Source organism: Schistocerca americana, chromosome 9 (assembly GCF_021461395.2).
Source record: "Schistocerca americana isolate TAMUIC-IGC-003095 chromosome 9, iqSchAmer2.1, whole genome shotgun sequence".
In the NCBI taxonomy this organism is placed as follows: domain Eukaryota; kingdom Metazoa; phylum Arthropoda; class Insecta; order Orthoptera; family Acrididae; genus Schistocerca; species Schistocerca americana.
This window is the reverse complement of record NC_060127.1, coordinates 98666526-98684646: the sequence shown is the minus strand read 5'-3', so window position 1 is coordinate 98684646 and position 18121 is coordinate 98666526. Positions and strand designations below refer to the sequence as shown.

The following is an 18121-nucleotide window of genomic DNA, read 5'->3' as shown; positions in this document are numbered from 1 at the left end:
CCCCCAGCATCACCTGATTTAATTCAACTACATTCCATTATCCTCGATTTGCTTTTGTTGATGTTCATCTTATATCCTCCTTTCAAGACACTCTTCATTCCGTTCAACTGCTCTTCCGGCTCCTTTGCTCTCTCCGACAGAATTACAATGTCATCGGCAAACCCATGGAGGTATGGCTCAGTATTTCTGCAGGGACTTCCAACGACTTGTTGGGTGCCTACATTATATCGAGCAAAAGGAGGTCCGACACAGTGTTAGAAGGTATCCCATGATCTTCTTTTTCATATCAGTGCAAGTAGGCACGCAAAGAATAACTCCGTATCAAGTTGGAGTTTTATGTCAATCAACATTTTTAAGAATCACGAAGCGCTGACAAAGGGGAAAGTCACGTAAAACTGCCAGAAAAGGGTAATTTATAGATAGTCGAAGAGAGAATCTCAGGTTTTTCCATATAGAGTGAGAGAAATCAGATGAGCCATGACTGGGAAATCAGTTATGTGCAAAGCCTCAATGTAATTTTAAACATAAGATAAAAATAGACGTGCGTTAAAAATCTTCGTAAGAATCTGCGGAAAGGACGAAGTTCTTGCAAATGTATACGAAGAGTAGATTCTGTTGTCTTCACTTTATAGAGAGGCAGTTACAGTAATTCGCTGTTAACACTAAGTTCTTGTACTATCTTCGTCTTTGACATAGTCTAATATCACAAGATTTTTCTTGTTTAATTTGTGGAGTGCATGTTAATAAGGTATACATGTGTAAATCTTTCACATGTTGGGTAGAAGAAATAGAGACTTACATCTTATGTTCATATAGATTTAATTTTATTTATTAATTATTTAATGTCAATGGACAAATAAAGATCATATTATAAAATAGGGAAGCGGTTTTACATGAATCACAGCTAGCTTCTACATTGATAACTTATGAACGAGTTTAGCACAACGAAGACAATCCTTGGAAAAACATACTCGTGGAGATTACAACGTGGATTCCGCCGCGGCGGCCGGTACATTGACTCTCTTTGCCAAATTTCTCTCGGCAGATGAACACAATTCTTGTCCTGGACCGATGACATCGGGGTTCCACCGTGCTAGTAGTGTCTCCCTGAGCAGAGGGAGAGTTGCATTGTTGCAAACGAATAAAACGAAAAGCAGTGGACCCTGTACCATCGTAGCTATATGGACATAGTACACGTACTGCGCTATGCCTTGTGCCTGGTGGAAGCCAATTCTAACAATCGTACCTATGCCACTTAAAGTGACAGTCTTAGCTGACATGTAAAGAATTAGTTTCTTTGAGCCAAACGTCTCTTTACTATAAATTTTGAGCTGCCGCATGGAATTACGAGTACGTCGGTACATGTATCCCACCAGTCCAAGGCAAACAATATTGTAAGCTACTGACAGAGAAATTCCGACGATGAATATCACCCGACTGTGGAACAGGTAATATTCGCTCGTTCTTTCCAAAGCAATGGTTGCCACCAGTACTACGCTCCAGGGTATTAGCGAACACAACAGCTGACGGCGGAATACCTTCCTCACTTCAGCACGTTCTAGGTCGCTAGGAAGCCTGAGGTGACGAACGCATGCGTACATTTGGTAGCAGAATGAGTTGAGCCAGATACAGCTCAGAAGAGTTAGTGCGCTATCGATCTGCACCGTCGTAGATAAGTCGGGGACACCGGCCATACGATACAAGACCTCAGAAAACAAGATCTGGATCATACCTGTTATCTGAAAGGACAAGAATATCTTTCCGGGCAAGTTACGTAAATTGGGAAGGTACACGTACACTGCGGCAGTCAAAAATCGGAAGAGAATATTCACTGCTACAAACGTTATTTCTAAAGGTTCTAAGCCGTCGATTTTAAAATCCCTGTACTTCAAGGTGCCACTGTTTAGATTCTCTTTGTAGCTCAGTATTCTGTTTGTCGGCTTGTCTTTCTCCTGTATGTAATATCCACTGTTTGATGAGTACCAACCACGGTGGTCCATGGGGGCGCGACATGCCTCGAGATAACTTGTGGAAGCAAAATCGCGACACTTCAGCAGGAGAATAGCCCTGCAAACAGAGCAGACGGCGTCGGTTGCGTTGAGTTGCGGGCAGGGTTGGTCGTCAGGACCACCGAAAACGCAGCGGGCATCGCGCACAGACTGAATCATACTGAAGGGGACGTCCTGGCAAATGCTGATCGAGTTGACAGTCATCCAGGCGAAGAGGCAGAGGTTGACGTTGGCCCTCTGCGTGTAGGCCAGGTAGCTGGTGACGGGTATGTGGGGCGACCCCTGCGACAGGTCGTGCCACAGCTGAAGGCGGCACTGCTCGCGCCGCTTAGTGGTTTCCGGAGGCAGGTCTTCCAGTGGGCACGTGGGGTGGTCCAGGCCGTTGGCCAACAGCTGCATGCAGCCAGTGTCCACGGACAGCGTAGCGTTGCTTTTGTCCTCCAGCTGCCACTCCTCGCCTGGAAGATCAATGAGAGCAGCTGGGTGGTGGTTGTCGTTGTACGCTGAGTCTGCCACAAATGTGGACAACTTTCCACCACCAACGGTTATCGTATTATTGATGCCACTACCAAACAATCCCATATATGAGTATCTCAACACGGTGTGTCATTCTTAATCTGCTCAGTTACGCTGCCAGCTGGTGTGAAGTGAATAAGTGTTCTTCAATATTCTCAGACCCTTAAGTTGAATATATGAAGATGGTATCTGTTCCTGAAAGAACAGATACCATTGATGACTGTGCAGCTTCTCTAGAACGAAATGTTAAATAAATATAAACCCTTAGCTACCGACAGATGTTGTTGATTTATATCAATGGGGACAGCTGAAAATGTGTGCCCTGACCAGGACTCGAACCCGGAATCTCCTGCTTCCATGGCAGACGCTCTACCTATGTGAGCCACTGAGGGCAGGGACTTATCCCTTGCACGCTTCCTGTGGGTCCCACGTTTCCAACTGTCCACAACCTACACTACTGGAAATTAAAATTGCTACACCAAGAAGAAATGCAGATGATAAACGGGTATTCATTGGACAAGTATACTACGTCTACATGACTACTCTGCAATTCACATTTAAGTGCTTGGCAGAGGGTTCATCGAATTGACACGTGATTACATTTTCACGCAATTTGGTTGCATAGATCCTGAGAAATCAGTACTCAGAACAACCACCTGTGGCCGTAATAATGGCCTTGATACGCCTGGGCATTCACTTAAACAGAGCTTGGATGACGTGTACAGGTACAGCTGCCCATGCAGCTTCAACACGATACCACAGTTCATCAAGAGCAGTGACTGGCGTATTGTGACGAGCCGGTTGCTCGGCCACCATTGACCAGTCGTTTTCAGTTGGTGAGAGGTCTGGAGAATGTACTGGCCAGGGCAGCAATCGAACATTTTCTCTATCCAGAAAGGCCAGTACAGGACCTCCAACATGCGGTCGTGCATTATCCTGCAGAAATGTAGGGTTTCGCATCGATCCAATGAGCAGTAGAGCCACAGGTCGTAACACATCTGAAATGTAACGTGCACTGTTCAAAGTACCGTCAGTGCGAACAAGAGGTGACCGAGACGTGTAACCAATGGCACCCCATACCATCACGGCAGGTGATACGCCGGTATGGCGATGACGAATCCACGCTTCCAAAGTGCGTTCACCGAGATGTCACCAGACACGGATGCGACCATCATGATGCTGTAAACAGAACCTGGGTTCATCCGAAAAAATGACGTTTTGCCATTCGTGCGCCCAGGTCCTCGTTGAGTACACCATCGCAGGCGCTCCTGTCTCTGATGCAGCGTCAAGTGTAACTGCAGCCACGGTCTCCGAGCTGATAGTCCGTGCTCCTACAAACCAACCTTGTGTGAATGCTCTGAATCGATAATCATTTGCGTATCACAGCATCTTCTTCCTGTCGGTTAAATTTTGTTTCTGTAGCAGGTCATCTTCGTGGTGTAACAATTTTAATGGTCAGTAGTGTACATTCTTTGTGTCGCTAATAGATATTTGCCCATTCAATGGTATATGTTTTTTCGGGAACAGATACCATCTTCATATAGTTAAAGGCTACCCGGCCACTGACCTTCTTCTGTGCGAATGCGCACACTTTGCCCGAACTCTTTCGGGATTCGTCAGCTTAGGCTGGCGCGAGTAATGAGTGAATGGGCAAATACCTATTAGGAACACTATGAATGTAGGTTGTGAACTATTAGGACTGTGGGTCTCACAGGAAGCGTGCAAGGGATAAGTCCCTGCAGTCGCACCCTCCCCTGTGCTCTCGGTGGCTCAGATGGACAGAGCATCTGCCATGTAAGCAGGAGATCACGGGTTCGAATCCTGGTCGGGTCGCACATTTTCAGCTGTCCCCATTGATGTACATCAACAACACCTGTCGGCAGCTAAGGGTTTCGATTTAACTGTCATTTCACTTGGGTTGAAGTTGTTGTTTGTCGTATTTTGTTACTATCCTGTAACTTTCTATGCTGACAGTCAAAAGGTGACCATTTTTAAATTAATTTTAATTACAGTACGGGTGTATAAATGTAGACTAAAGCGTCAATATGCTTAAAATAATGAAGGGCAATTATTCAATCACTAGAAAGAAGGAAACTCATCGTCCACATACTATGAGCTATAATTTTGTACCGCTATTTTTGCTCCATTCTTCACAGATGCAACTGCTGGTTTCAACAATCAATTCTAATTACGCTGCATTCCTCTTCTAAGATTTACAGCACTTATTAATTCGTACTCTTTCAATACTAATATTATTAAGATGTATTTTAGTGTTTGGAATAATTCATAATTAATTATTCATGTTTTGTAATAATAAGCAACGTCTTTTGTTTCATAAATGGCCTCAAAACCTGTACCTGGTAAGAAAATTACAAGCACAAATGGTGCACGTTCATATTCAAATACTATCACTGAAAAGCTTCCAGAAACTCTTGAACTGATAAGAGCTGTCAAAATCAAATGTTGTTGCTGTTGTGGTCTTCAGTCCAGAGACTGGTTTGATGCAGCTCTCCATGATACTCTATCCTGTGCAAGCTTCTTCATCTCCCAGTACCTACTGCAACCTACATCCTTCTGAATCTGTTTAGTGTATCATATCTTGGTCTCCCTCTACGATTTTTACCCTCCACGCTGCACTCCAATATTAAATTGGTGATCCCTTGATGCCTCAGAACATGTCCTACCAACCGATCCCTTCTTCTAGTCAAGTTGTGCCACAAACTCCTCTTCTCTCCAATTCTATTCAATACCTCCTCATTAGTTATGTGATCTACCCATCTAACCTTCAGCATTCTTCTGTAGCAGCACATTTCGAAAGCTTCTATTCTCTTCTTGTCTAAACTATTTATCGTCCACGTTTCACTTCCATACATGTCTAACCTCCATACAAATACTTTCAGAAAAGACTTCCTGACACTTAGATCTATACTCGATGTTAACAAATTTCTCTTCTTCATAAACGCTTTCCTTGCCTTTGCCAGTCTACATTTTATATCCTCTCTACTTCGACCATCATCAGTTATTTTGCTCCCCAAACAGCAAAACTCATTTACTTCTTTAAGTGTCTCATTTCCTAATGTAATTCCCTCAGCATCACCCGTTTTAATTTGACTACATTCCATTATCCTCGTTTTCCTTTTGTTGATGTTAATCTTGTATCCTCCTTTCAAGACACTGTCCATTCCGTTCAACTGCTCTTCCAGGTCGTCTGCTATCTCCGACAGAAATACAATGTCATCGGCACTGTTCACCATGTTTCTCACTCTTTTTTGTGGTGGACTATTGTTCTTTTGTCACTCGATACCACTGTTTCGTCGTACACTATTTTTCACCACGTAAATATTGCGACTCCATTACGTGTTTCATCTTCTTTGGTATGATTACCTATTTGTTTCCAACCTAACGAAGTATACGTTCGAGAGTATTTTCTATTTATGATGTTTATACCGTGTGTGTGTGTATGAGTGAGAGTCACATATAGTCTCTGAGTGCACCCACTTTCCGAATGGAAGGTAACCTGAGAAATGAGGTAACTACTTCTACTGGAAGGGATCGTGACAGAAAGGCAAAACTTTCAATTAAAGCCTGAAAATTTCGTCTGAGAAAATAAATGACCATTAAGAGGGACAGCAGAAACAGAAGACACAAATGTAACTCGCAAAGGAGATCAGTGCGCTTCTAGGCGCTTCAGTCGGGAACCGCACGACCGCTACGGTCGCAGGTTAGAGTCCTGCATCGGGCATGGATGTGTGTGATGTCCTTAGGTTAGTTAGCTTTAAGTAGTTCTAAGTTCTATGGGACTGATGATCTCAGACGTTAAGTCCCATAGTGCTCAGAGCCAATTGAAACATTTGAAAAGAGGTCAGAGCAATTAACAGCCCAGAAGTGACATCACATAGCGATGTCGATATCAAAATAGTACTAGGTGACGAAACCAAAATCAGTATTGTGTCGTCAGGGACTGAAAGTCGATCAGGCTGGCACAGAAACAAAAGTGCATGATCCAAACAAATGTTAATAGGGGTGATTATTTGCAAACTACGATGAATTATACCTTAGCGATGCCGATTTGAAAATGGTACTGGTCGACGAAACCAGAGTCACTATTGTGTCGTCAGCAACTCGCTATCGACCAGGCTGGCCACAGAAACAAAGGTGTGTGATCTAAAAATTGTTAATAGGGATGATTATTTGTCAACTGCGGTGAACTATACCTCGGTGTGGTTCCAGGCATCGAGAAAAACAGATCGTAAGTAAATGTATTGGATAAGTCCAATAAGAGCTGGAAGTGACCTGCTGCAGAAGATGAAGTTTGGTATGACGTTGGAAGTGCTGTAGAAGGGATTTCTGAGTCCAAGGAACTATCACCACATGGACTTTGACTGATTCTGTATTGAAAAAATACTTTTTAAAATAGACACGGACCTTAAAAGCCATATAAGCCAATTGAATTAATACTTTAGAATGATCACACGTATGAGACAAAAAAAAAAACACATGCACCACAAAGGAATTATCCGAATGGGACAGAAATCGGTAGATGTGATATACATGTAAAGGTCAGGAAAATTTGGACTATTTATTCAAGAGCAATAGCTTCATAAATTGAGCAAATCAATAACAATCTCTGGTCCTTATGTAAGCATTTATTCGTCTTGGCACTGCACTGACTGTTAGAGTTGTTGGACTGCTATTGAGGGATATCGTGTCAAATTTTGTATGATTGGCGCGTTAGATCGTCAAAATTCCGAGATGGTTGGAGGGGCCTGATTTTGTCAGTTTTGTTGATGGAGAATTCGTGTTTTGGGTCTTGTGTTACTTTATTGTGACAGATCCTAGTCTATATCCACGAAAGATTCGCTTTTTGCTACAGCGATAATACGCCCTAGCGTTTTTTAGATATAGACCACGAACACTGAATGTCCCACATAGCTCTCACGCATTATTGTTGATCGTGTCGAGTGACCACTCAAACTAGGGACTGTAATGGGACGTCTAATGTCAAAACCTGAAGAAGGTGTGAACTTTGAACACATGTAAAATTGTGTGGTGAAAAGTGATGGTGGCGCCTACCTCCTTTCTTCCTTCTCTCTTTTTTTTTGTTTTTGTTTTTTTAGTGCTGTCCGTCAGTGGGATTGTAAATTTTTTGCGGGTACTCGTACGCTACTACGATTTCTGTTCTACGACTTATAATAGAAACAAAGAGGAAAGGCATTAAGTATATATTAGTTGGAAAAAGTCATCCTAAGGAAGGCAAAGATAATCAACAAAATGGTTCAAATGGCTCTGAGCACTATGGGACTTAACAGCTAAGGGCATCAGTCCCCTAGAACTTAGAACTACTGAAACGTAACTAACCTAAGGACATCACACACATCCATGCCCGAGGCAGGATTCGAACCTGCGACCGTAGTGGTCACGCGGTTCCAGACTAACGCGCCTAGAACCGCACGGCCACACCGGCCGGCGATAATCAACATTTTCCATATAAATTGACTGCGATGCAAGTTCTCATTAAAATTAATGAAGTTACAACCGTGTAGTTGTGAAGAAGAAAACTGTTATTCTTAATGGAAATTAAATAATAAGGATACTTCGGATGTTCTATTCGAATAATTCGTTTATTACAAAAAGTTCCCTTAAACGGAAAGATACACAAAAGTGTAAAAAGTTACTTTTTTTGATCGCAACAGAAAAATAGAAGAAAGCCAGTAAAGGTGGTAAATTACATCGGTGGTCTTAGTTGTAACGTAATCGTGATACAGTATCAAACAAATACAACAAAAGATAGTAGTTTTCGCTGGATCTAACTTTCTTTGCGTAACAAGTTTACGTCAGTAAATTTACTATTGGGACTGACACACGACCGCAGAGCGAAAAGTTTTATTTACGGTATAGAATCCATTATTAAATTTAAAGGAAACTAGCCTATGTAGACAGCACGATTTATTTATGAAAGTATACGATAGATAATTCACAGTGCAATCAGCTTTAAATGGTTATAAGTTTTGTATATCTGTGCAATTAAATCCATCCAGCTAGAGATCATGTTACCCAAACGTTTCTCTAACGGGAGCGCTTCCGTATACATTTTCCCATACTTTGAAATTCACGCATACATATGAGAATTACTTAAGAATTAGGGAATCCTTTCTGATAGCAAGAAAGTCAGATGCGTCAACTTTAACATTGCTTATACGTATATTATTTCAGTCAGAAGCTACACTGAAGAGCCAAATAAACAGGTGCACCTGCCTAATATTGTGTAGCACATCCACGAGAACAAAGAAGTGCCTCAGCACGAATTTGCATGGACTCGATTAATGTCTGAAGTAGTGCTCGAAGGAACTGACACCATGAATCCTGCAGGGCTGTCCCTCAATCCGTAAGAATACGAGGGGATGGAAATCTCTTCTGATCAGCCGACGTTGCAACGCTTCCCAGAAATGCTGGCTGGTTCAAATGGCTCTGAGCACTACGGAACTTAACATCCGAGGTCATCAGTCCCCTAGAAATTAGAACTACTTAAACCTAACTAACCGAAGGACGTCACACACATCCATGCCCGAGGCATGATTCGAACCTGCGACCGTAGCAGCAGCAAGGTCTCCGACTGAAGCGCCTAGAACCGCTCGGCTCCCAGATATGCTCAATGATGTTCACGTGTTGGGAGTTCGGTGGCTAGCGGAAGTGTTTAAACCCAGAAAAGTATTCTTGGAGCCACTGCGTTGCAATTCGGGTTATGTGGGGTGTCGCATTGTCCTGCTGGAATTGCCCAAGTCTGTCGGAATGCACAATGGACATGAATAGATGCAGATGATCAGACAGGATGCTAATGTACGTGTCACATGTCAGAGTCGAATCTAAACGTATCAGGGGTCGGTCCCATATCACTTGAACTGCACACGCCCCACACCATTACAAAGCCTACACTAGCTTGAATTCATGAGGTTGTCTCCAAGCCCGTACACGTGCATCCTCTCGATACAATTTGAAACGAGACTCGTCCAACCAGGCAACATGTTTACACTCATCAACAGTCCAATATCGTTGGTGACGGTCCCAGGCTAGGAGTAAAGCTTTGTATCGCGTAGTCATCAATGTACACGAGTGGGTCTTCAGCTCCGAAAGCCCATATCAATGATGAATGGTTCGCACGCTGAGACTTGCTCATGGTCTAGCATCGAAATCTGCAGAAATTTGCGAAAGGATTGCACTTCTGTCACGTTGAACCATTCTCTTCAGTCGTCGTTCGTCCCGTTCTAGCAGGATCTTTTTCCGGCCGCAGCGATGTCGGAGATTTGATGTTTTACCGGATTCCTGATATTCAAGTCACTCGTGAAATGGTCATACTGTAAAACCCATAGTTCGTCGCTACCTCGGAGACACTGTGAGCCGTCTCTCGTCCGCCGACTATAACACTACGTTCAGTCTCACTTAAATTTTGATATACCACCGATCTAACAACTGCGCCAGACACTTGTTGTCTTATATAGGCGTCACCGGCCACAGGGCCGTATTCTGCCTGTTTACATACCTATGTAATTGAGTACACATGCTTAGACAAGTTTCTTTGGCTCTTCAGTGTATTTTCGAGTACGTGGTTGCACAGGGCTAAATATACTAGCCGGCCGCTGTGGCCGACCGGTTCTATTTTTATTACTAACAGGGCCATTTATTTAAATTTGACTTGCAATCTCATCCCTCAGGCTGGCCAGGGTGGCCGAGAGATTCTAGACGCTACAGTCTGGAACCGCGTGACTGCTACGGTCGCAGGTTCGAACCGTGCCTCGGGCATGGATGTGTGCGATGTCCTCAGGTTAGTTAGGTTTAAGTAGTTCTAAGTTCTAGGGGACTGATGACCTCAGATGTTAACTCCCATAGTACTGAGAGCCATTTGAACCATTTTTATATATACTATATCATAAATCGAGACTGATTACTGAGGCAGCCTAGTACACCGTGTTTCGGTGGGCAGAGCCCTCCTTCTCAACTCCCTGCAGCCACATGAGAGTTCGTTCATAACGTTGAAAACGATCCTTACTTGTTAATACACATCCACACAGATATTTCTCAGATTTACTGTAGGTCAGAGTACTGACATTTAAGCATAGTCCAAGCAGTCTCCTTTAGTAGACCTGGAGCACCTTTTAAGTGTTCTGCCAATGAATCGCAGTCTTTCGTTTGCTGTACCCACAATATGATTTATGTGATCGTTCCAATTTAGGTTATTTGTAGTTGTAATCCCTAAGTATTTAGTTGAATTTACAGCCTTCAGATTTGTGTGACTTAACGCGTAATCGAAATTTAGCTGATTTCTTTTAGTATTCATGTGAATAACTTAACACTTTTATTTACTCAGGGTCAATTGCCACTTTTCACACCATACACATATCTTATCTAAATCACTTTGCAAGTCGTTTTGATCATCTGATGACTTCACAAGAGGGTAAATGACACCATGATCTGCAAACAATCTAAGACGGCTCCTCCGATTGTCTCCTATGTCGTTAATAGAGATCAGGAACAATAGAGGGCCTGTAACACATCCTTGGGGAACGCCGGATATTACTTCTGTTTTACTCCATGACTTTCCGTCCATTACTACGAACTGTGATCTTTCTGACAGGAAATAGCGAATCCAGTCGCACAACTGAGGCGATACTCCGTAGGCACGCAGTTTGATTAGAAGACGCTTGTGAGAAACGGTGTCGAAAGCCTTCTGGAAATCTAAAAATATGGAATCAATTTGACATCCCCTGTCGATAACACTTATTACTTCATGAGTACAAAGAGCTAGTTGTGTTTCACAAGAACGATATATTCTGAATCCGTGCTGACTATATGTCAATAAATCATTTTCTTCGAGGTACCTTATAATGTTCGAATACAGTATATGTTCCAAAACAATACTGAAAATCGACGTTCGTGATATAGTCCTGTAATTCAGCGGATTACTCCTGCTTCCCTTTTTGGGTATTGGTGTGACTTGAGCGATTTTCCCCTCTTTAGGTACGGATCTTTCTGTGAGCGAATGGTTGTATATAATTGCTAAATATGCACCTATTTAATAGCATACTCTGAGAGGAGCCTGACTGGTATACAATCTGGACGGGAGGCCTTGCCTTTATTAAGAGATTTAAGCTGCTTAGTTACACCGAGGACATCTACTTCTATGTTTGTCATCTTGGCAGTTGTTCTTGATTGTAATTCAGGAATATTTACTTCGTCTTCCTTGGTGAAAGATTTTCGGAAAACCGTGTTTAATAACTCTGTTTTAGCGGCACTGTCATCAGTGACTTCACCGTTGTTATCGCGCAGTGAAGGTATTGATTGCGTCTTGCCACTATGTATGACCAGAATCTCTTTGGGTTTTCTGCCAGATTTCGAGACAAAATTTCGTTGTGGAAATTTTTAAAGCATCTCGCATTGATGTACGCGCCAAATTTCGAACTTCTGTAGAACTTGGCCAATCTTGGGGATATTGCGTTCTTTTAAATTTGGCATGCTTTATTCGTTGCTACTGCAACAACGATCTGATCAGTTCTGTGTACCATTGGGGATCGGTACCATCACTCACTAATTAATGTGGTATAGGCCTATATCTCTCAAATGCTGTCGATACTATCTCTTTGAAAACATTCCACAACTACTTTACACTTACATGATAATTTCCGTAAGATTAATGGATTTCTATTGTTAATGTTAAGCCTCTGGTTTAGTCAGGTTATCCAGGTCCCATCTCCTTAAATTCCCACCTTTTTACAGTTTCTTCAGTTTTAATCTACAGTTCATAACCAATAGATTGTGGTCAGAGTCCACATCTGCCCCAGGAAATGTCTTACAATCTAAAACCTGGTTCCTAAATCTCTGTCTTACCATTGTATAATCTATCTGATACTTTCTAGTATCTCCAGGCATCTTCCATGTATACAGCCTTCTTTCATGATTCTTGAACCGAGTGTTAGCTATGATTAAGTTGTGTTCTGTGCAAAATTCTACCAGGCGGCTTCCTCTTTCATTTCTTAGCCCCAATCCATATTCACCTACTACGTTTCCTTCTTTCCCTTTTCCTACTACCGAATTCCAGTCACCCATGACTATTACATTTTCGTCTCCCTTCACTATCTGAATAATTTCTTTGATTTCATCATACATTTCTTCAATTTCTTCGTCATCTTCAGAGCTAGTTGGCATATAAACTTGTACTACTGTAGTAGGTGTGAGCTTCGTGTCTATCTTGGCCACAATAATGAGTTCACTATGCTGTTTGTAGTAGCTTACCCGCACCCCTACTTTTTATTCATTATTAAACCTACTCCTGCATTACCCCTATTTGATTCTGTATTTATAACCCTCTATTCACCTGACCAAAAGTCTTGTTCCTCCTGCCACCGAACTTCACTAATTCCCACTATATCTAACTTTATCCTATCCATTTCCCTTTTTAAATTTTCTAACCTACCTGCCTTATCCTGTATAGTACAAGAGTCAAAAACATGTCGAAATGAAGTGTTAGCTTGAGACAAATCCAGATGGAAAGCTGCCAGCCAGTCGAAAGATCGAAGATGGAAAGGATACCAGCAACTATCGCAATTATCCTACGTGATGTAGAAAATCACGGAAGATCTAGAAGTGAATATCTACAGGTGTTTTTTGTACCTGATTCCTCGAATGACAGTAGAGTCAACAGCCTTCAGTGCATAAACGTGAAGCGCGTGTATCCCAGAATCAAACTTACCTTTGATGTCGATAGGAGGTTCATTTGGTACTCCACTATAGCTGAACATAAAGTAATGAATTTTGTAAAGCGGTAGGAAACTTCGAGCTTCGTTGAACCAGACGTGGTAGTAGAAGCCATAGAGGGCGTCGGCGAGAGCGAACATTGGTGACGCCTCTGGCTGTTGCTTCTCACACTGCGCGCTGAAGTCGTCGCGAAAGGAGAGGTACTGCCCGTGGTACGACAGCAGGCGATCATTCAACAGCGGCAGCCTGTTGACGCACGAGCGGCGAGGTTGAACGTTAAAAGCAAATAAAACAAATACGCCAAATCATGTACAGTGCATGCAAGAACGTAAAAATATGCATGATCAAATTTTCACTCTGCAGCGGAATGTGTGCGAGGATTTGAAACTTCCTGACAGATTAAAAATGCTTACTGGACTGCGACTAGAACCGTCGTGTTTTGTTTTTTAAGTAATGGTCATTCCTTGTGATGAGCTACGGTGATACACATGGCGGTCCATTGACCGTGACCGGGCCAAATATCTCACGAAATAAGCGTCAAACGAGAAAACTACAAAGAACGAAACTTGTCTAGCTTGAAAGGTGAAACCAGATGGCGCTATGGTTGGCCTGCTAGTTGGCGCTGTCATAGGTCAAACGAATATCAGCTGCGTTTTTTTAAATAGGAACCTACATTTTTATTACATGCTCGCGTAGTACATAAAGAAATATGAATGTTTTAGTTGGACCACTCTTGTTGCTTTGTGATAGATGGCGCTGTAATAGTCACAAACATATGGCTCACAATTTTAGACGAACGGTTGGTAACAGGTAGGTTTCTTAAATTACAATACACAACGTAGTTACGTTTGAATATTTTATTTCGGTTGCTCCAATGTGATACATGTATCTTAAGCTAACTTATGATAACTGAGAACATGTACCTTTGTGAACCTATCATTTCTGAGAACGCATGCTGTTACAGAGTGATTACCTGTAAATACCACATGAATGCAATAAATGCTCAGAGTGATGTCCGTCAACCTCAGTGCATTTGGCAGTATATGTAACGACATTCCTCTCAACAGCGAGTAGTTCGGCTTCCGTAATGTTCCCACATGCTTTAACAATGCGCTGACCCATGTTGTCAGGCGTTGTCGGTGGATCACGATAGCAAATATCATTCAACTTTCCCCGCAGAAAGAAATCTGGGGACGTCAGATCCGGTGAACGTGCGGGGCATGGTATGGTGCTTCGACGACCAATCCACCTGTTATGAAACATGGTATTCAATACCGCTTCAACCGCACGCGACCTATATGCCGGACATCCGTAATGTTGGAAGTACATCGCCATTCTGTCATGCAGTGAAACATCTTGTAGTAACATCGGTAGAACAGTACGTAGGAAATCAGCATACATTGCACTAATTACATTGACATCGATAAATTGGGGGTCAATTATCCTTCCTCCCATAATGCCGCACCATACATTAACACGCCAAGGTCGCTGATGTTCCACTTGTCGCAGTCATCGTGTATTTTCCGTTGCCCAATAGTGCAAATTATGCTGGTTGATGTTACCGCTGTTGGTGACTGATGCTTCGTCGCTAAATAGAACGCGTGCAAAAAATCTGTCTTCGTCCCGTAATTTCTCTTGTTCCAGTGGCAGAACTGTACACGACGTTCAAAGTCGTCGCCATGCAATTCCTGGTGCATAGAAATATGGTACGGGTGCAATCGATGTTGATGTAGCATTCTCAACACCGACGTTTTGATTCCCAATTCTCGCGCAATTTGACTGCTACTGATGTGCGGATTAGCCGCGACTGCAGCTTTAACACCCACTTGGGCATCATCATTTGTTACAGGTCGTGGTTGACGTTTCACATGTGACTGAGCGCTTCCTGTTTCCTTAAATAACGTAACTATCCGGACACTTAGATGATGTCGTCCAGGGTACCGAGCAGCATACATAGCACACGCCCGTTGGACATTTTGATTACAATAGCCATACATCAACACGATATCGACCTTTTCCGCAGTTGGTAAACGGTCCATTTTAACACGGGTAATGTATCACGAAGCAAATGCCTTCCGCACTGGCGGAATGTTACGTAATACCACGTACTTATACGTTTGTGACTATTACAGCGCCATCTATCACAAAGCGAAAAAAGTGGTCCAACTAAAACATTCATATTTCTTTACCTACTACACGAATATGTAATAATAAATTGGGGTTCCTGTTTTAAGAAATGCAGTTGATATCCGATGGACCTATGGCAGCGCCATCTAGCGGGCCAACCATAGCGCCATCTGGTTTCCCCCTTCAAGCGACAAGTTTCGTTCTTTGAAGTTTTATTGTTTGACGCTTATTTCGTGAGATATTTGGCTCGGTCACTATCGATGGACCACCCTGTATAACGTTAAACAAATGTTGATGAAATTTTTTATCATTGCCAACAGGTTCTTCAATTTATCTACATAAAGCATGGAACTTTAACGGACGACAATAGCAGTGTACATTTTTCATCCGCAAAAGACGTACACGAATGTCTATGTTCTGTGTTATTCCCCCCATCTCCGGACAATCCAAGCCAAGGCACTCTCCCGACGCTCCTCAAGCTCCTTTCCAGCAGTATGTGGGGTCTGGACCCCTCCACCATCCTCCACACCTATAAATCCCTCATCCGCCCTATCCTCTGCTACACCCACCCTGCCTGGAACTCTGCCCCTCCTACCTTTTACAAATTCCTTCAGATCTTTGATTACCATGCCTTCCGCCTCGCCTATCGCATTCGTCTCCCCTCCCCCACATGGATCCTGTATTACCTAATTCCGTTCCCCCACCTCCTACTTTTCCTCGAGGGGGTACAGATCCTCTAAACTTCCTGTAAACTCGATCCTCCTCACCCGCTTGTCTCACCCATCCTCTCCCACCCCCGTCCGCTGCCGTGACTGTATTCCCACGTCCCACCTGCTCTCCATCTCTCCACCCTCCTTACCCTTTCCCATGGTGGCTTCCGCCAGCTCCCCCTTCCTGATGATGCCCTCCTCCCCTCCATCTACCCCTCCTACCAACTTTGATCCTCACTCCCACTTCCTGTGTATTTTTCTTTGGGCACCCGCCCTCCCTTCTCTCCCCCTTCCCTACCTCCTCCCTTTCTTCCCACTTCTCCCCCAGGCTTCCCCTACCCCCCTCCCTCTAATCCTCCTCCCATCTCCTCTACCATTGGCATCTTCACTCTCCCATCTCCCTCCCCCTCAACCTTCTCTCCCTCTTGGCAGGTCCCTGGACTCACACACGTTACGTGAACATTCGCTCGCCGGAGATCATCGCCATCCGTTTCTCGTGTGTGCCGTCGTGTTTTCTGTTTAGTGTTCACCGCCATACTCCATCGTTCACATGTGCCAGCGACATCATCAGTGTTAGTGCGTCATGTCAACAGTTTGTAGTGTGGATTATCGTCGAGAGTGAACGGCTCCGTGGTTTTGTATTTATGTGGCTACTGTTTTATTACCCACCATTACGTAAATTATGTGTATTCCTTCTGTGTTATTACACAGGGTGGTCAGAAATAGTCTGAAAAGTTTGTGATGGTGTTGCAAGGTATATTGTCGTGAGAAATAATTCTTTAAAAAAAATTCGATACCTAGCGCCGTTTCCGAGATAAATACCATTGAATAAAACCAATCAGACCGTTTCGTGATCAAATTTCAAGCTCGCCGCCAGGTATAATTACTGTCAGTTGGTGTCAGCGTAGATGACAGCACATGAAACTGCTCAACCTTTGAGTCTGTTCGATATTGAGTCGGTGTCACATTTTTATATCATTTTTTTGGTTTTCGGGAAAGCAAACCAAGAACACGTTCGGCAACCCCGTTTATTGAAACTGCACACTCAGTAACTTGTCTGGATAACTTCAGTGCTAATTGACTCAGAAACAGCGGAATGTATTTAATTTTCTTTGTGACATTTATTTCTGAGTCCAACCTGCTCTGTAACACACTTAGACGCTTTTCAGACTTTTCCTGACCACCCTGTGTACAGGGTGAGTCACTAACTATTGCCACCTAGAATAAATCCGAAAGTATGATAGTAGCTGAAACGTTTGTGGGACATATGTTGCATGGGACAACGGGGGTCATAATATGACTTTGGTTTTTTGCTGCTCGGTGTGGTCGCTTCAGAGATATGAAGATCAACTTCGATTTTTAAATGGGATGCTATAGTCTGGTACTTGTTTTCTGAAGGCGGCTATCGAGACGAATCCAATGATGTGTAACAGTAAGGTCTTTGAAGGTCAACGAAGATAAAAAATGTGGTTGTTGTCTTCAGTCCTGAGACTGGTTTGATGCAGCTCTCCATGCTACTCTATCCTGTGCAAGCTTCTTCATCTCCCCATACCTACTGCAGTCCACATCCTTCTGAATCTGCTTAGTGTATTCATCTCTTGGTCTCCCTCTACGATTTCTACCCTCCACGCTGCCCTGGAGTACTACACTGGTGATCCCTTGATGCCTCAGAACATGTCCTACCAACCGATCCCTTCTTCTAGTCAAGTTGTGCCACAAACTCCTCTTCTCTCCAATTCTATTCAATACCTCCTCTTACCGAGCGAGGTGGCGCAGTGGTTAGCACACTGGACTCGCATTCGGAAGGACGACGGTTCAATCCCGCGTCCGGCCATCCTGATTTAGGTTTTCCGTGATTTCCCTAAATCGCTCCAGGCAAATGCCGGGATGGTTCCTCTGAAAGGGCACGGCCGACTTCCTTCCCCATCCTTCCCTAATCCCATGAGACCGATGACCACGCTGTCTGGTCTCCTTCCCCAAACCAACCAACCAACCAATACCTCCTCATTAGTT

General features: G+C 43.4%; 1 protein-coding gene across 1 annotated transcript in view; it reads right to left on the bottom strand.

The window, feature by feature from the left end:
• Positions 1-807: 807 nt before the first annotated feature.
• Positions 808-18121, bottom strand: part of LOC124550993 — a 71794-nt gene continuing 54480 nt past the window's right edge. The window contains exons 6-7 of the mRNA XM_047125825.1: positions 13267-13517; positions 808-2467 (exon numbers count right to left, since the gene is read on the bottom strand). Coding sequence (XP_046981781.1) covers positions 981-2467; positions 13267-13517 — 1738 coding nt within the window. The 3' untranslated portion in view covers positions 808-980. The remainder of the gene's footprint in view (positions 2468-13266; positions 13518-18121) is intronic.